The sequence below is a fragment of the Procambarus clarkii genome, unplaced genomic scaffold (genome assembly GCF_040958095.1).
Source record: "Procambarus clarkii isolate CNS0578487 unplaced genomic scaffold, FALCON_Pclarkii_2.0 HiC_scaffold_155, whole genome shotgun sequence".
In the NCBI taxonomy this organism is placed as follows: Eukaryota; Metazoa; Arthropoda; class Malacostraca; order Decapoda; family Cambaridae; genus Procambarus; species Procambarus clarkii.
Window position 1 is genome coordinate 455,190 of NW_027189188.1, and position 20,242 is coordinate 475,431.

The window sequence follows — 20,242 nt, forward strand, 5'->3', positions numbered from 1 at the left end:
GGCTTATTGTTACAAGGAGTGGGGTTTTCTTTTCCCCCCTCTGCGTACGAGTTGGATTTGGTGTCGGCCCCTCCCCGGGTTCGGTTCCGTGTTCCCCGGGTACGTCGGTTCCGTCCTTCCGGAGGTTTTCGGCTTATCGCATCCAACCTGGTGTGGTGCGAGCGGCCTTTGCAGCTTACCTCCTGCGTGACCCAGATCATGCCTCGGAAATGGATCCGTCCACGTTCAGGTTTGGGACTTCGTTCCCTCTCTGGCTCCGTTACGAGGTTCCGGAGTCGTCCTGGCTAGCAGACTGCCCCTTGTTTGGCCTGGATTCCTGGCATTCCTTCTGTCGTTCCCGCACGCTGGAGTGGCGGGAAGCTTCCACGGTGCTTCAGGTTTTCCTGGGGGGTGAACTTGAGTACCTGAATGAGTGCTTGTTTGCCTGCCCTTCCCCGCGATGTGGGCGTTATTCAGCTCCATGTGCAGGTTCCCTCTCTTTCGGCGGCGCTCGTTGCGGAGGACTTGCGCGCCCGGGGCCTTTTGTGTTCGGCCTTGCGGTTCTTTTCCCTCCTGGAGCTGTCTTCGGATTGGCTCATGGAGGATGTGGGGACCCTTGGGTCCGTCCCGGGATCCGGCACCTTGTCCTCAGCTGCGCGTTCGTTGGCTGCCTTGTTGAAGCTGTTCACGCCGATTTTGCGGGATGCGGTTTCCCTGTTCTATGCTTCCCGTCTCGCGTGTCGGCAGGCGGTGCTGGGTTCCTCCGTGGATTCTGCTTGGGCTCTGGCTCTTAGGCGTTCTTCACCTTTTTGTCCTCTCCTGTTTGGGGAGTCGGCCGTGGCGCAGTTTATTCAGGCTGCGTCGGCGGCTTGTCGTCCGATGTCGGACTTGTTGGTTTTCCGGGGGTCCCGGGGTGGGTCTTCCCGGAAAGGTCATGCCAGGGCTCGGGTTCCTCTCGTCGTGGTAGGCCTCTGGTGTCAGGTTTGGGGTTGGCTCCTCCTGCGGACCCTCCCTCGTCTGGTCGGCGCGGTTTTCGCGCTGTGCGGGGTTCTGGGTCTCGTAAGGGTCGCCGGCCCTTTCGCGGTTTGCCCCCTTGACGGGGCGATGGGGGGGCGGCTTGCACTGTTCGCCCGCGCCTGGTCCCACGATTCGTGGGCCTTTCGGGTCGTGTCTCGCGGCCTGCGGTGGCGTTGGGTGGCCCCTCCCCCCTTTGGGGGGTCGGGGCTGGCAGGGCAGGTTTCTTCCCCTGCGCTCTGTCGAGTCGTCTTGGAGTGGGTACGCTTGGGCGTCGTCGAAACAATGTCGTCCCTCAGATGGGTTTCCCGTCTGTTTCCGGTTCCGAAACGGGACTGCGCGGACCTGCGGTTCATTCTGGACTTGTCCCGTCTGAACCCCTGGGTTCATTGCCCCTCCTTTCGGATGACTACGTTGTCTCAGGTTCGGCTCCTCTTGGAGCCGGGAGCTTGGATGGTGTCCCTGGACCTCCGGGACGCTTATTGGCATGTCCCGATTCATCCGCGGTTCAGGGACTGGCTCGGTTTTGTTGTGGGGCTTCTGAGTTACCGCTTTCGTTGTCTCCCGTTCGGGTTGAACCTGGCACCTCGCGTGTTCACGCGCTTTACACGAGTTGTGGTGGCTCGTTTGCGTCTCCTAGGTGTTCGGGTGTTGGCCTACCTCGACGACTGGCTGGTTTGGGCTCCCAGCCAGTCAGCTTGCTTGCTAGCCAGGGATTTGGTTCTTTCCCAGCTCGCCGAGTTCGGGTCCTTGGTGAACTGGAGGAAGTCCCATCTGGTTCCCTCTCAGGTTCGGACTTGGCTGGGTCTCGTGTGGGACTCTCGAACCGCCTCCTTGTCTCTCCCTCCGGAGTCTCTCCTGCGGCTGCGGTCCCGCCTTCGTCTGTTTCTGGAGGGCCCTCGGGTCACCCGGCGGTTGCTCGAGGGGCTGTGCGGGAGCCTGAACTTCGCGATGGTGGTCTACCCGCCGGGTCGGGTTTGGCTTCGACGGCTGTTCTGGTTCCTTCGGGGTTCCCCCTTCCGCCTCTCTCGCGATCGCAGAGTTCGACCCCCTGGGGCCTTGCGTCGGTTGCTGCGTCACCGGCTTCCTCTTCGGGTTTTTCGGGGTTCAGTGCCTTGGCGCCTACCCGAGCCCTCGCTCGATGTGTACACGGATGCGTCGTCTCTCGGCTGGGGTTTTTGTGACCAGTGCTCACCAGGCCGGCCAGGGGCGTTGGGATCCGTCCTTCCGTCGAGCTCACAGTACGGTGCGGGAGTTCGCGGCGGTGTGGTTTGCTCTGGGGAGGATTCGGGTGGCCCGCGGATCGACGATTCGGCTCCATTCGGACTGCTCTCCGGTGGTTCATTGCCTGAACCGCGGGGGTTCGATGCGGTCCTTGTCTCTTTGGGGTTGGTCGCTTCGGGTGACTCGTCTGCTGAGTTCTCGGGGTTTGGCTCTCCTAGCGGTTCACGTACGGGGCGTGTCCAACGTCTTGGCCGACGCCCTGTCTCGCTTTGTTCCCCTCTCCACGGAGTGGACGGTCGACGACGAGTCCTTCCGTTGGCTTTGCCAGACGTTCGGGCGCCCCGAAGTGGACCTCTTCGCGTCGGCGTGGTCGCGGCGTCTTCCCGTTTATGCGGCGCCCTTCCCCGATTGCGAGGCCGTCGGGGTCGATGCCTTTCGGCTAGACTGGTCGAGGTGGGGGTTCCTGTACCTCTTCCCCCGGTTCGGCTGTTGCTCCAGGTCCTGACTCGCTTAGAGACTTACCGGGGGAGAGTTGTCCTTCTGGCCCCTTGGTGGCGGGCCCAGCCTTGGTTTCAGGCGCTGGTTGCTCGGTGTCCGAACCCGAGGGTTTTCCCGCGGCTCCGCCTCTTTCAGCAGATCGGGCCGGTACGTCACGTAGCTGGTTCGATCTTCTCCTCGAGTCTTCGCGTATGGTTTTTTTGACTCGAGTCTATCATCATCTCTATGGTGATCAGGTGGCCTCCTTGTTGGTGTCCCACCTGAGGGCTTCTTCTCGGCGGCAGTATGAAGTTTCCTGGCGGTCCTTCCGTTTCTTTTTGCGTCTTCGTCGTGTTAGCTCCTTGTCTGTTTGGGTGGTCTTGTCCTTCCTCTCGTGGTTGTTTCAGGACCGTCATCTTATGCCTAACACTGTCGCTTCGTATCGTGCGGCGCTGGCGGAGCCGCTTCAGCTTGCTTTCGGTATCGATGTTACGTCTGCGCCGTTTCGCAAGCTGTCTCGTGCATTGTTGCACCTCCGGCCTGCTCATGCGTCGCCTGAGCCGTCCTGGTCTTTGGACAGAGTGCTCGCTTTCCTTTCATCTCCTCGTTTCGTTGTGGCCCCTTCGGTCCAGGATTGTTTTTCCAAGGCACTTTTCTTGTTGGCTTTGGCCTCTCGGGGTCGGGTAGGGGAGCTTCATGCTCTCCTCCGGCGCAGGGGTTTCTGCTCTTTTGGTCGTGGTGATAGTTTTGTTCGTTTGCAGCCGTCTCCTTTTCTGGCGAAGAATGAGACTGCTGCGTTCCGGAGGGGTCCATGGGTGGTTGATGCTTGGTTGGTCAGGCCGGGGGTGCATCATGTTTTGTGTCCGGTTGCGGCGCTTCGCCGTTATTTGCGCGCCACAGCTTCTGTGTCCGGGGACGCGCTGTGGGTTGATCCGGTTTCCCTTCTTCCCTGTTCGCGGGTTCGGGTCTCTCAGGTCGTCCGCAGGGTTATTAGGTCCAGCCAGCCTGCGGTCTATCCCCGTGCCCATGACGTTCGTAAGTTCGCGGCTCTTGCTGCCGTCTTTGGGAATATGTCTTGGTCTGATATTCGGGCGCGGGGATTTTGCCGGTCGAACAGGGTCCTGGCTGCTCGTTACCTTGTGAATGTCCCTGGGCCTCGTCGGGCCTGTGTTGCTTTGGGTCGGCGGTTGCAGCCAGTTGTCTCGGCTTCGAGTTGAGGGGTGAGCGACGACCGCCTCCCGGGTAAGTCCCTCTTTTTCTGTCTGTGGGTAGTTAGCTCCGGGGAGCCGACGGGGCTCCCCCCAGAAAACCAGCTTTGAATGTAATGAAACGCCATTTTCTGGGTGAGTCCCGGAGGCTCCCCGGCATCCCTCCCTCCCTCCGGTCGGCGGTTTTTCGCGTTTTTGACATCCAGCCTCAAGAACTGAGGTGTGGGTAGCCGGCGCGGGGGGTCTGGGGCTCCCCCTCCCGGGGAGGGGGGAGCTGCGCAGACAGCGGCGCGGCAGTGTGTGACGTCACACTAGTTTGCTTGTTTTTGGTTGGGGAGTTCTATCCACTAGATCGGTTTTTGGTAGCAATTTTAACCAGAATAGGGGTTTGTTTTGGGGCGCTTACCTTTCTGGGTGCCTGTTCCGGTCGATGGCAGACATAGAATGCTTCCAACTACATGGGGGCTTCTATAGGCCATTGCTCCCCTTGCCTCTCTGAGGGGGCCCAGTTCTGGCCGTGGTCCCCAGTAGGCCTAAGAACTCCATACACATGACTGATGCCAAAGTCTGACATTAGCATATCAGCCTGGGATAGCTCCGGGGAGCCTCCGGGGGTCACCCAGAAAATGGCGTTTCATTACATTCAACGCTGGTTTTTTGTGTTGTAGTAGATTACAGGTAGTATGATCATGCAGTTTTTCAATGCTCTGGGGTTGGCAGATTTCCCAACAATTGCGTACTTTGTTCAGTGACTGCCATCTGCATTACAGCACAATAATGCTGAAATTCTTTCCTTCTTTACCTTGCAACCAGGAATACTCTTCTCAAGCCTGAAGGTCAAAGTGTTTCTTTGAAGGCATTTCCAGTTAAAGCCCATTTCATCTACATTGTACACTTGAAACCAGCTTAGATTATTAGATACCATGTGCTGAGAAAGTTTATGCTTATATGCATTAGCACTTCCAACACCTGCACTTAATGCCTCGCCACAAATTTTCTTGTTAATGATGCCGTACCTCTCTTTAAATCGACATACCCATTCAGTGCTAGCCTTGAAATTGTCTATGTTTAACTTTACAGCAAGTCTTTCAGCTGCATTTCTAATAGAATCAACTGAAACAGCAATTCATTTCGCACGATGTTGTGTAAATCATTTAAATACATAAGAGTCCAAATCCGTATAATCAACAGGCTTCAATGTTTTCCTGTTGCCTATTGTATGAGTTTGAGCAAAGAATTTCTTAATATTATCCTTTTTTTTTATATCACAAACTGTACCTTTACCGATGTTGAATTCTTGGGCGAGTCGAGTGACAGAGTATCCACACTCTGCATTCTCTATCAAGTCAACTTTCTGATAAATTGACAAATGTTTTCTCTTGTTTTATACCTTCAATACCATGAATGCTGCTCTGAGACATCTTGACAAATTAAATGAGTTCAAACAGTAAAAAATTTTCAAATTTATCACGAAAATCCTTCGCGTGCGAGCCCGACATTTTTACCCCAGGAAGAGGAGAAGCACATGGTGCCAGCCATCTCATCCAGGCCCAATGCGTTGACATGACCTGTGCTTATTTTATAGGCATACTCAAAATTTGATGTACATATTGACTGTTGACCAGACCACACACTAGAAATTGAAGGGACGACGACGTTTCGGTCCGTCCTGGACCATTCTCAAGTCAATCGACTTGAGAATGGTCCAGGACGGACCGAAACGTCGTCGTCCCTTCAATTTCTAGTGTGTGGTCTGGTCAACATACTTCAGCCACGTTATTGTGACTCATCGCCTGCATACATATTGACTGTTACAAATTGTTTTATTTAAAATATTATTGTTATATTTAGTGAAATATTGTTAGTTTTGAAGTTTTATGCATTTTATACAGTATAGTTCTGTATTAACCCTTAAGCTGTGCATGGCATACATATACGACAGGACCTGATGGCAAAGTTCAATTTCTCAAAATTGCTCTAATGCTTTCCAATTTTTTGTGCATACTAGCAAATCCTGCAACTTTGTCTAAATGATCACAAACGTAACTCAAAAAATAAGAAAATAAAAAATAATTACTGTATAAAATTGAATATTGAATACTTCAGATTTCGAGGTCAGCTGCAAAAATATATACTATCACCAATTGTTCATTTGGTGTTATTATGCTCTCAGAATAGTATATGATTTTCATTTTCATAGATTTAGAATATATGTTTTCAGTTTAGTTTACTGTAAAAAAAATCGTCAATGTGGCATTTGAATTATGCGTCAAATTTAGAAAAAAATTGATAACTACAAACGTTTAGGGTCTGTGAAAAATCCATTCTAATAGGATTGTAGAACAGACAACTGTGCACATTATTTGTAACAATGGTGAGAATCAGTCCGGGCGGTGGTGGATGATGACAAGACCACACACTAGAATGTGAAGGGACGACAACGTTTCGGTCCATCCTGGACCATTCTCAAGTTGATTGTGATGAGGAAGTAGAGACAGGCAATAAATAGGCACGAGAGATGAGGAGCAAAGTAAGGTGTAGTAGAGGGGCTAGTTGTAGGAACTGCAGAGGGCCTATTGGCCCATACGAGGCAGTTACTATTATAACCACCGAAAGAGAAGGAGAAAATAATGAGAAGAGGAAAGCAAGGGAACGTAGGAGAAGACAATGAACAGAAAAAAAAGAGAGAAAAAAGAAAGAAAGGAAAGAGAAAGAAAGGTAAATGGAAAGGGTAAGCTTATGTAAGGTCACGTTTGTTAGAAAGATTAGAGCATTTGAGAATATACTGTGAAAGGGAAGAGTCCACAGCAACAAAGCCAGAACTCAAGTTCATGTTGGGTACATTGTGTATTAGAGCCGATTCAACAAGACGGCGTTTGTGTAGAGTAGAGGCAGGAAAAATTATTTTGGAGGAAGACCAATCAATGGGATGATTAGAATCCCTCACATGGTAGAAGAGAGCATTGTTAGTGTCTGCAGACTTAACACTTCACTGGATATGTGGGCCTGCGGGCCGCTACAAGCAACAGCCTGGTGGGTCAAATGTTCACAAGTCAAGCCTGGCCTCAGGCCGGACTTGGGGGAGTAGAAGAACTCCCAGAACCCCATCAACCAGGTATCAGTCAGAAACTGAATTTTTTGAAGCTGACTCAAAGTTTGAGATAATTGAAGTTGAAGTTATCAACAATGAATAACGTAGTTCTAATTCATTAATTTACTTATATGTTTTAATAAACGTTGTTTGGCACTCGTACTTGAATATGTGAAAGTTGTAGATCAATATGTGTTGGAATGATGTTAAGAAAAAATAACCCCCAAAAAAACTAAATATAGGGAAAATTATAATGATTTAGAGGATAAAAATGTATACTTTATAGAAGTGATAAAGCCCTAATCTGGTCCCTAATCATCAAAACCGACTAAAGAGAAAAAGAAAATAGAATTTGAAATCTGTGAAAATCTCAGTCAAAAAAATTCAAAGTCCCAAGTTCTGCCAGTTGTGACTGATTTATTTGGTGACTAATTTCATTCTATCTTGACATAGTTAGGGATGGGTATGCACTCTCTAGGATGTAGAGGTTGTAACAAAAGGAGATAATAAACAAAGGAGACAAAAAAAAAATGAACATTGGTGAAAGTAACAGATATTAACATTAGGCAATGCATTTTTATAATATTTAACAAAATTGAGCATGATAACATACTCATTATTATTGGTATTATGATGTATTACTCAGCAAAGCTATACAGACACCAGCTGCATATCTACTTTGTGGACACTTCTTCCTACTTTTCTTCTTCTTTGTACATGGGACAAGTGCTTGCATCTCTTTATTACTGCATTATCCCTCAGTTGCAGTTAATAGGAGCTGTTCTCCTTATCAACAAAATATTCTCCTTTTAAAAAATAATTGTCTAAAATACATTTCTGAAAATATTGAATGAAACTTTCTTGATGCTTAAGCCAATAAGTTGGAGATTTGTTTAACATTTAATATTAATTTTCACATAATTCAAATATTTTTTGTCCAGCCACAGCTTTTACAGCCCAGGCTGTAGCAGCTTTAGGGTTAATGCACGTGGTTTGTATTATGTAGGCTGTCAAAGAGAGGGGAGGGGGGAGGCAGCCGAGAACCTGCCCATACCCCCTTCCCCTTTGTTGCCTACCCTCCTTATTCCTGCCCACCCTCCTTATTCCTGCCCACCCTCCTTACTCCTGCCCACCCTCCTTACTCCTGCCCACCCTCCTTACTTTTGCTCAAAGCATAATACCTAAAAAAAATTATTTAATGTATTCTAAACATTTACTATGTTTTGGTGGGAAAAATTTAGTCATAGAAACCTTAAATTTGTTTTATTTTGCCTTAATAGGTAATACTGCTTCCAGTCTGCTCGGCTACCCAGGACGATAGCAAACAACTTCTGCCCATTAATGATGGTAAGGACAATTTTATTCTTACTGTAGTGTGTGTGTTTATCATGTTGATGTCAATAACCAGTGATTGTGAGTGTATTAACAAAGCTCAGGGCCAATCTTTAGAATTGTGCAGTTTATATCTAGACACGGAATACTTATCATAGGGACAATTATATGCTGCGTGTTCTAGAGTCGGCAAACCAGACAATCTCTATATCTCCACAGACAATGGAACAACAAAACATATTGTATACCCACAAGCATTGTGAAATTAAACGTATTTGAAACGTGCTCTTTCTCTTTTCTTTCTTTTCCATTTAACCAGACTGAGCCACAGCAATGCATGGCGGTTACAGCTAGTTATATATCTGTATCTACATGTTTTATTCACCATAACTGTTCAACTAAGCTGGTATAGTGCTCAAAGAGCATAGTGGCCACCCTTACAGAGCATGACAAGTCATGCAGATGTTGCCACGTCCCTCACCAAAATCTCTTCTCCTAACACTCCTTTTGCTGTTATTACACTTTATACACACGTTATATATAAATATCTACATTTGTCTTCACCATAACGAACCACTAAGTTGGTATGCTAAGTCAAAAAGGAGCAAGGAGTGGCCAGCACACCAGCCAGCCCGTCACTTGCCGCCACTCCCTCCCTCACCTCACACGCCAACATTCTCCTCCCACCATACTGTTTTTGCTTTTATTCACGATAAACAAACGTTATATATAAGTACAGTAACATCTCAGCCTATGAATGCCCCTCTTTACGAACTTTTCAGGTTACGAGCCCAGTTTCTTTGGAAAATTTGAATCGGATTACAAACTTTGTCTCGGGGAATCGAGTTGATACGCGTATGGGCCAACCTAGCGCGTGGTGGCATGGCGATCCTGCCTCAGTTACCAGTGCCTCCTGCCTAGTGACTATCGCGCCTGAATTCTTTGCAAAGATTTACAGTTTTTTTTATTTTTGGCTATTTGAATATAAAATTTGTTATTACCTGAGTATATCTCGCCATGGGTCCCAAGAAAGCCAGTGGTAAGGTTCAAGCCAAGAAAACACATGTGAGAATGACCATAGAGGAAATACAAGAGATCATTTTTGTTAACATGAAAATGGTACGTGTGTTTGTTCAACTAGCTAGGCAGTACAACAAATCTATTTCAACAATATGCACTGTAATTGCTAAGAAAAAGGACATTTTGAGTGCTAAATTGACAAAAGGCGTATTAACAATTATGAAACAAAGAACACAAACACTTGAGGATGTTGAAAAGTTGTTATTAATTTGGATACACAACAAGGAGTTAGCAGGTGATAGCATTTCAGAGGCCTTCATTTGTGAGAAAGCAAGGGCTTTGCATGAAGACCTTGTAAAGAAAACCCTTGGAATGAGTGATACGAAAGAGTTTTAGGCAAGCAGGGAATGGTTTGAGAAATTTAGAAAAAGAAGTGGTATTCATAGTGTTGTGAGGCATGGGAAGGCTGCCAGCTCAGACAAACCAGCAGCTGAAAGATATATTGATGAATTTATAGATTTTGTAGAGAGTGAGGGATACCTTCCACAACAAGTGTTTAATTGTGATGAGACAGGACTATTCTGGAAAAAAGATTGCCTAAGAGGACATGCATTACCCAGGAGGAGAAGTCATTGCCTGGACACAAGCCTGTGAAAGATAGGTTTACTCTTGTGCTGTGTGGTAATGCAAGTGAAGATTTGAAAATTAAACCCTTGCTTGTGTATCATTCTGAAAATCCAAGGGTTTTCAAAAAATATAATTGCAGAAAAAACAAATGTATATGATGTGGAGGGCTTATAGTAAGGCATGGGGTGACTAGGCTATTTATTATGGAGTGGGTAAATGAGGTGGTTTGCCCTTCCATACAAAAATATCTGCAGAAGAAAAGTTTGCTACTCAAGGCACTGCTTCTCCTCGACAATGCTCCTCCAGGTTTGGAAGATGCATTGTTAGACAAATTTAATTTTGCTACAATAAAGTTTCTTCCTCCTAACACCTCTTCTAATTCAGCCTATGGACCAGAAAATCATTGCCTATTTTTAGAAACTCTATGAAATGGCACTTTTACGGAAATGTTTCGAAGTGACTGATGTCACAAACCTCACCCTCAAAGAATTCTGGAAAAACCATTTTAACAGTTGTAGTGCTGTAAAACTCGTTGACAAAGCCTGGCAAGAAATGACTCAAAGAACCCTGACATCTAACCCGAGAAAATTGTGGCCTGAAAGTGTTTCAGAACTAGACTCTGAGAGGTTTGAGCCTGGAACTGAGGTGCCTATTGTTGAGGAAATTGTTATTCTGGGCTGGAAAATGGGCTTGGAGTTGAATGATGCGCATGTGTAGGATTTGGTGGAGGAACACGGCGAAGAACTGACCACTGAAGAACTCCTAGCCCTTCAAAAGGAGCAACAACAAGAGGCAGTTGAGGAAATGTCTTCAGGGGAGGAGGAGGCAGTAAAGAATGTCCCGTCCTCAACAATTAGGAAGTGGTGTAGGCTGTGGGAAGAAATGCAAACTTTTGTGGAAACAACTCGCCCAGAGAAGGCTGTAGTAGGCCCTTGCATTAACCTTTTCAATGACAATGCAATGTCTCACTACAGACAAGTGTTACAAAGAAGAGAAAAACAATCTTCAATGGAACGATTTCTAGTGAGAAAATCAATCAGTGAGCCGCAAGCAGGTCGCAAGTGGTATGCAGGTAAAATGCCCAAGAGAAGTCATCACTGTCTGATGTTATAATGGAAGGGGGACTTCCCATCCAAAGAGTAACACCTCTCCTCCTCCCGCCCCCTCTGCCTCACTATTTTCCATACTCCTACAGGAGTCATCAGTAAAGGTAAGTAATAACTTGTACATTCTTTTGAACTTATGATTTGGGTGAATTAGGTATAATATTTACTTTCAAGTTAATTTTTTGGGGAGTCGTGTTACTGCTCATTCACACAGCTCATAGAGTTAAGGTACAGTGATAAGCATTGTCTAGGGTTATTCACTGTCTCTAGGTATGCTTTACCAGAGTGCCTCGTGAGGAGTCAGTACAAAACAAAAGAAATGCAATACTAGGATATAGAAACATGCACATAAAATATATGTAATATAATATAAACTCAAGAATATTCTTAAATGTATCACAATATAATCAGATGGCAAATCAACACAATAATATGTATCAGTTGTCTCCAGATAAAGTAATCTACTACAACGAAACTAGATTAATCCCTTAACTGCGTTGCCTCCAAATATGACACCCCCCACAGTGCGCAGGAAATAAATTCTCTAGAAAAAATTATTTTGATTTTTTAACTCGTGAATTTCGCATCGCATCATATGATGCTTTGACCGACTTGCAGTAAATTGCGCATCGCATCATATGATGCTTTGGAGTACTACGCAAGATTTAAACGGCCCACGGATACACGGGGTTCACCACACCTTCATCAGGGCTCTTATAAACAGACGCCATTTAAAAAAAAAAATCTTGGGCCAAATTCCTGGGTGTTAGGGGCTTCAGTATTGAGTGAGCTACCAAGCCTGATGCACGCAGCATGAGCTCACAGCACTGCTGTTCAGCTTGTGACCACAGCATCGCCTGAAAATGCCATAATATACTTGTTCATGCTATGTAGCGATGCTACTATGTAGTGATGATATTATTACAGAAGACCCCTGACTGATAAAACTGACCAGGGTTCTGATAATAGCAGGATTGTGGTGATATTTAGCGCTGTGCTCCATGGAGGGAGGAGTAATGCTGTGGGAGGGAGGGTGGTGGCGTTGTCTTCTGACTGTGTGTGGCCACCTTTTATTGACTGCACTCACCATACCAGCTTAGTGGTTCGCTATGGTGAACACAAATGTAGATACTTATATATAACATGTGTATAGATGGTATAAACAGCAAGAGGAGTAGGTTGCGAGCCGCCATTTTGGTGAGGGCAGTGGCGTCGTCTGCACGATTTATCTTGTTGTTTACTGGTGATCACTATGGTCTTTGGGTACCATACCAGTTTACTCGTACAAGTATGGTGAATAAAACAGGTAGATATTTATATATAATGTGTGTATATAGCATAATAACACCACAAACAGTATTGTTGGAGGAGAAATATTAGTGCGTCTGCCTTGAGGGAGGCAGCCAGCTGACTGTGTGAGGTCCTACATCTTTGTGCCTTTACTCACCATACAAGCTTAGATGTACAGTTATGGTGAACAAAACATGTAAATACTTATATCTGTATATAAAAGCAAAAACAGTATGGTGGGTGGAGAATGGTGGCGAGTCAGGTGAGGTGAGGGAGGGAGGGAGTGGCAGCTAGTGGTGGGCTGCCACTGGCTGCAACTGCCACTCAGCATATCAACTTAGTGGTTCGTTATGGTGAACACAAATGTAAATACTTATATATAGCATCCGTATATAGTGAATAAAAGCAAAAACAGTATGGTGGGAGGAGAATTTGGGCGAGTGAGGTGTTGAGGGAGGGAGTGAGTCGCTGGCTGGTGTGTGGCGGTCACTCCGCATTACTTTTTGACTCATAGTAGCAACTTAGTGGTTCGTTATGGTGAACAAAACATGCAGATACTTATATATAACCTGTGTATTTAGTGTAATAACCGACAAAGTATTTGTTCACTGTTTGATGAACATAACTCAATGAACAATATGCACACCATATTTTTGAGTACAGCGATAGTTCACTCATTTTATTGTATAAATAAATCACACTACACACTATTGAATAATATTACAGCAAAAAAACTACGAAAAATCAATCAGTGACATTGAAATAATTAGGTAATTATCTCTTTGTGACAACTCCGGCCTGACAGCTGGCAAGCAACAGACCGCCTGGCACACACGTTGAGTCAGCGCCTGTTTTTTGCCAGATTTCCCCGCCCTATAGCGGGCAATGTATGCCACTTACGATTTTTTTATTATTTTTCCCATGATCAGTGAACACAAATTAACAGGTTAGGAAGAAAAAATGTTTTTTTTTTTTGTATGCGCCTGTAGGTGTCAAATGGTATACAGCCATGCACCATTTAAGGGTTAAAATGTCAAAAACCCTTCCCTCAGTATGGGTATGTAAAAAACAAAATTGAAATTGTACTTACTTTGGCTGCTATGGGGTCTATAAGTTGGCGCGTGATGTCATCATTTCCCATTCGCCCGTGACGTACGCTCCCAGGGTCAGTAGGGTGCCTGGGGCGGGGTGTGCGAGTTGCCACAAATATATTTTTGCTAATTTTTTGCGCACAGTTCCAAATACATTTTATTTGTTTTTACGTGCTAATCCTATGTATAATGAACACGTACACAATATTATGGAAGTAAAACATCCGTACTGTCCGAAGACACTGTGTTACGTGCATGACACTTGTGTACACATATGCTGCACATATTTACTATGTATCATGCTAATTTATGTATATATATACAATCTATTTACACACTATACACTGTCACACACTATATACATTCACCATCAACACACTCAGAACACTTCGAGTGAGAGCAGCCATACCCAGCCAGTCTCCCTCACTCCAACATCTTACTCGCCAAAATTGCTCTTCCCACCATTCTGTTATTGTTCTTATTACACATGTTATATATATACCTATCTACATGTTTTATTTACCAAAACTATGCAAGTAAACCGGTATTGTGTCCAAACAGTACAGTTGCCACCATACACTGCATGAAAAATCACACAGCAGACAGCAGACGACGCTACGATTACTACTTAACCTCCCTCACCAAAATAGCTCGTCTCAACATTCTCCTGTTGCTGTTATTACACTATATACACACTGTATATATACACATGTACATATGTGTTGCCCATAGCGAACCACTAAGCTAGTATGGTGAGCAAAACAAGAGTGGCTGCCACACATACACACAGAGGCTACCTCAATTCTCTCCCTCCCTCCCCAAAATTCCTCCGTCCACAATACTACGCACAACGCTAATTATAACCACAATCCTGGTCACTAATTCCTGTAAATGAATAATTGACCACATGTTTATTTTGAAAAGGAACCTAAGAAATCATTTGAAGATTCCTAGATGGACGAAATAATGCTGTGGTGCTGTGGTTACCGCTGTGGACATCGTGAACAGCATTGATTCACTGATATTTGAACATTGTACCCAGTCATTATCACACTCAGGCTCTTCTATAACACTATCATGGCTAAATAATACAAGTTATATATATATTTTGACATTATTAGGCGATGCTGTGGTCACACGCTGAACAGCAGTGCTGTGCGCTCATGCTGCGAGCGCCAGCCTTGGTTGCTCACACACTACTGAGGCCCCCACACCCGGGAATGTGGACCACGATTTTTTTTAAAGATGGCGTCTGTTTACAAGAGCCCTGTGGAAGCTGACGTGAACCCCAAGTAGCCGCAAGAGTTTTGAATGGAACGTGAAAAATATAAATACCCGGAGGCACGTTGTGCAAACCAGACGTGAGCCTGCAGGCGCATTGCGCAGGTTAAGGGTTAAGCGTTAACAGACTTATCAGACATGATGTTTCCCGACTGAGTAACTCCAGCAAACTGAGGTCTTCCCCGACTCTCTACCCACAATTCCCTGCTTCCGCCTCCATCCAGGATAAGGGATGATAAACAAGTAATTTTATTTTAAATCAAATGAAAAAAGCAATCGTTCTCACCTGGATATGAATACAAACTAAAATGTAACTGCAATATGTAAATAATATAAGTTACAATGCCACATGCTTAATAAAAGGAAAATAATAATAATATGAATATTAAATGTGACATCTAGTAACTGCCACAAATGTATATGTACAATTATTTGGTCCAAACTGACTAGATTAATACAGGTATAATACCTGTGGACATATAGCAAGCCTGCACCATGCTCCACTATGCTGCCAAGCTATACTACACATTTAAAAAATATACACGTATACATATAAAAAAATAATTTCAAATAATTTTAGTTCATATTAAATAATGTGAGTATCCATAAATAGGGATACATAACATCTGGAATGGATTAATTAAATGTTAATATTTCAGATGGGGAAATTCGCTTCAGTTTATGAATTTTCGGGTAACGAGCCATCTCTGGGAACGGATTAAATTCGTAAGCTGAGGTACCCCGGTATCTGCATGTTTTGTTCACCATAGCGAACCACTAAGTTGGTATAATAAGTGCAGACGCCAACAGGTGGCCACACAGATTCAGGAGACGATGCTACATCCCTCCCACCCTCAACATTACTCCTCCCACAGCACAGTGCAAATTATCACAACAATCCTTCTATTATCAGAATCCTGGTCATTTATATCACAATCAGGGGTCTTCTGTAATACTGTACTTTCATCACTAAATAATACCAGTTACATATATTTTTGACATTTTGAGGCGATGCTGTGGTCACAAGCTGAACAGCAGTGCTGTGAGCTCATGCTGCATACGCAAAGTCCACTACAGGTTTACCATAGCCCATGCTATTTGGAACTTTTTATTTCAGGTAGCGAATCTTAAACAACAACAACAACAGCTGCATGCGCCAGCTTTGATGGCTCACTCAGTACTGAGGCCTTCACATCCGGGAATGTTGCCCACGATTCTTTTTTTTAAATGGCATCTATTTACAAGAGCCCTGAGGAAGGTGATGTGAATCCTCTGTATCTGCGGCCCATTTAAATCTTGCGTAGTTCTCCAAAACTTCATATGCAGTGATGTGCACTTTTGCGTCAGTTACTCAAAACTTCATATGCAGTGTTGCGTAGTTTAAGGGTTAACCACTAGCGCAAAACTTCATATGAAGTGTGACATTGAGTTCAGTTTTTGAAATTTTCAGAAACTTTCAAATGTTTTGTGCATATTCTACTAGGCAAATCTTCTAACTTTGTCTAAATGATACCAATGTAACATGAAAAATAAAATAAAAAATAATTATAAAATTGAAGATTAAAAACTTCAGATTTTGAAATCGGCTGCAAAAATATAAAATATCACCAATTGCTCATTTGGTGGTGTTATGCTCTCAGGTGAGAGCATATGATCTTCATTTTCATATATTTAGAATATAGGTTTTTAGTATAGTTTACTGTAAAAAAAATGTCAATATGGCATTTGAAATATGCGCAAATTTAGACAACAAAAATTAATAACGCCCAACATTTAGAGTTTATGTAAAATCAATTCTATAGGGATTGAAGAACAGACAGCTGTGCATACCATATGTAAAAATGGTGAGAATCGGTCAGAAACTAGATTTTTGGACACTGAAGTAAATTGAAATTCTATTTATAGATATACTGTAATTGAAGTTGAAGTTATCGACAATGAATAAGGCAGTTTTAAATCATGAATTTACTTGTATGTTTTAATAAACATTGTTTGGCATTTGTACTCGAATATGTGAAAGTTGTAGGTCAATATGTGTTGAAATGAAGTCAAGAAAAAAAAATATAAGGATAATTATAATGATTTAGGGGATATATTTAGGGTATACTTTATATAAATAAAAAAAAACTAATCTTATTTATTTTATTTTATTTTATTTATATATATACAAGAAGGTACATTGGGATGATGATAGCATAGTAATTACATTCTTGTAAAGCCACTAGTACGCACAGCGTTTCGGGCAGGTCCTTAATCAAGATATATTCATTAGTGTATTAATGTTGGTGTTGTCATTTACCAGTGATGGCGAGTGTATTAATTATATTGTCATTACCCTGTGATGGTGAGTGTATTAACCCTTGTGTTGCTAAGGGCTATTTGTCCCTTGTCACCCACAGGCGTGTAACAAAAAAAAAAAAAAAAAATTTTCCTAACCTGTTAATTTGTGTTCCCTGACCACGAGAGAGAAAAAAATTAATCGTACTTACAAATGACATAAATGAGCTGACAATATGAGCGATGACGTCACACCCTGCAAGCTTGCTCATGCAAGGTGCGTCCCAGAGGCATTGCGCGCAGTCCTCAAGCAGTCAGAATTGCCACAAATTTATTTTTGCTGCATTATTTACAGTGTCTAGGCGTATTTTATCACAAATATTATTCACTAATTGTGTTGCATATAATGTTACTTCATGTTCAATGGTAATAAATGTTGCATACATTGAGTATACACATGCACACAAAAATATTTTCCCATTATGCAAATATGATATGTATTCACATTGTTCATTATTATATTTACACACATGCACACACTATTTACAGGTTTTTGCACTATTATTGCACATTTAGAATTCTTGGAGAGAGTGATAGTTGTTGCAGCAGTTGACAGCACACAATGGGACTGCACACGCTTCACACCATGTTTGCACAAGTTTACGTTTCTGATCTCTTTTATTGTTCTACAAACTAAGCAATCACGTTGGCCTATTGCACGCTTTCCAGCTGGTGGCAAATGTTTTAGTCTGTGTGCTTGAAAGCCCTCAATGTGAGTGAGCCTGGGTGTAGCAGCATGCTGCAACACTGGGTTCATGATGGGTCTTAGTATGCCAGGAACATCTTTGCCAAACTTTGCTAATAACTGTGTCCGAAGTGTAAAAGCAAACGAACGGAAACTTGGTTTACGTCCAGTTTTCACCAGATACATATAGCTGTTCAGCATGCTTATGTCAACACATCGAAAAACACTTTTCTGGGGGGAGCCCCTACAGCTCCTCGGAGCTATCCATGGCTGATATGGATACCCTAACTATTTTGCATCAGTCGATGTGGGTGGAGTTCTAGGCCTAACGGGGACCACGAGCCAGAACCTGGCCCCGTCAGAGAGGCACGGGGAGCAATGGCCCATAGAAATGCACATGTGATTTGGAGCATTCTATATCTGCCATCGACCGGGACAGGCACCCAGAAAGGTAAGCGCCACAAAACAAACCCCTATTCTGGTTAAACAACAAAAATCGACAAACGAGTGGACAGAACTCCCCCAGGAAAACGAACTAACAAGCATGACGTCATGTAAATTTAAAGTAAAGAGCCGCGCCGCATGTCTGCGCAGCTAGTGGAGGAAGAGGGAGCTCCAGACCCCCGCGCCGGCGATCCCCACCCCCAACCCGTTCTCGCAAATTCGTAAAGTCAATATTGACTTATTAACTACGTGCATAGGTGATATACTAAACATAATAGATACCCTTAAAAAGCTTCATAGAAAACACCGACCTTACCTAACCTTGTTACCCGCCAAACACACACCGAAACTACGACGTTGATACAACGTTCGAACAAGTTTTAACACCTCCTAACCAGTTATAATAACCAATATAGCAAGTTGTAACAACGTTCTAATCTGTCATAAACACGTTAAGCCAAGATGTAACAACTTTATTACAAGTGGTAACAAGCGGAAAATAGAGACAGTTATGGTTTGTGTTTCCAGGGTAGTATCTTAAGATAAGCATCTTATTGCTTCGTAATTACAATTATTACTTAACCTATACCTATAATAGGTTAAGTAACAATTGTAATTACGAAGCTATAAGATGCTTATCTTAAGATACTAACAAGGTTAGGTAAGGTCGGTGTTTTCTATGAAGCTTTTTAAGGGTATCTATTATGTTTAGTATGTCACCTATGCACTTATTTAATAAGTCAATATTGACTTTACGAATTTGCGAGAACGGGTTGCCGCCCCAGTTCCTCGGCTGATGGGATCATGCACGGTCGTGTGGCTCCAGCTCCGGTCTTGTCTCAGTGCTGACATACTAAACATAATAGATACCCTTAAAAAGCTTCATAGAAAACACCGACCTTACCTAAACGTTTAGGGTCTGTGAAAAATCCATTCTAATAGGATTGTAGAACAGACAACTGTGCACATTATTTGTAACAATGGTGAGAATCAGTCCGGGCGGTGGTGGATGATGACAAGACCACACACTAGAATGTGAAGGGACGACAACGTTTCGGTCCGTCCTGGACCATTCTCAAGTTGATTGTGATGAGGAAGTAGAGACAGGCAATAAATAGGCACGAGAGATGAGGAGCAAAGTAAGGTGTAGTAGAGGGGCTAGTTGTAGGAACTGCAGAGGGCCTATTGGCCCATACGAGGCAGTTCCTATTATAACCACCGAAAGAGAAGGAGAAAATAATGAGAAGAGGAAAGCAAGGGAACGTAGGAGAAGACAATGAACAGAAAAAAAGAGAGAAAAAAGAAAGAAAGGAAAGAGAAAGAAAGGTAAATGGAAAGGGTAAGCTTATGTAAGGTCACGTTTGTTAGAAAGATTAGAGCATTTGAGTATATACTGTGAAAGGGAAGAGTCCACAGCAACAAAGCCAGAACTCAAGTTCATGTTGGGTACATTGTGTATTAGAGCCGATTCAACAAGACGGCGTTTGTGTAGAGTAGAGGCAGGAAAAATTATTTTGGAGGAAGACCAATCAATGGGATGATTAGAATCCCTCACATGGTAGAAGAGAGCATTGTTAGTGTCTGCAGACTTAACACTTCACTGGATATGTGGGCCTGCGGGCCGCTACAAGCAACAGCCTGGTGGATGAAACGTTCACAAGTCAAGCCTGGCCTCAGGCCGGACTTGGGGGAGTAGAAGAACTCCCAGAACCCCATCAACCAGGTATCAGTCAGAAACTGAATTTTTTGAAGCTGACTCAAAGTTTGAGATAATTGAAGTTGAAGTTATCAACAATGAATAAGGTAGTTCTAATTCATTAATTTACTTATATGTTTTAATAAACGTTGTTTGGCACTCGTACTTGAATATGTGAAAGTTGTAGGTCAATATGTGTTGAAATGATGTTAAGAAAAAATAACCCCCCAAAAAACTAAATATAGGGAAAATTATAATGATTTAGAGGATAAAAATGTATACTTTATAAAAGTGATAAAGCCCTAATCTGGTCCCTAATCATCAAAACCGCCTAAAGAGA

At 43.8% G+C, this 20,242-nt stretch overlaps 1 protein-coding gene across 1 annotated transcript in view; it reads left to right on the forward strand.

The window, feature by feature from the left end:
* Positions 1–20,242, forward strand: part of LOC138361047 (uncharacterized) — a 143,708-nt gene that overhangs the window by 43,395 nt on the left and 80,071 nt on the right. The window contains exon 2 of the mRNA XM_069320523.1: positions 8,274–8,340. Within this exon, the coding sequence (XP_069176624.1) occupies positions 8,335–8,340 (6 nt within the window). The 5' untranslated portion in view covers positions 8,274–8,334. The remainder of the gene's footprint in view (positions 1–8,273; positions 8,341–20,242) is intronic.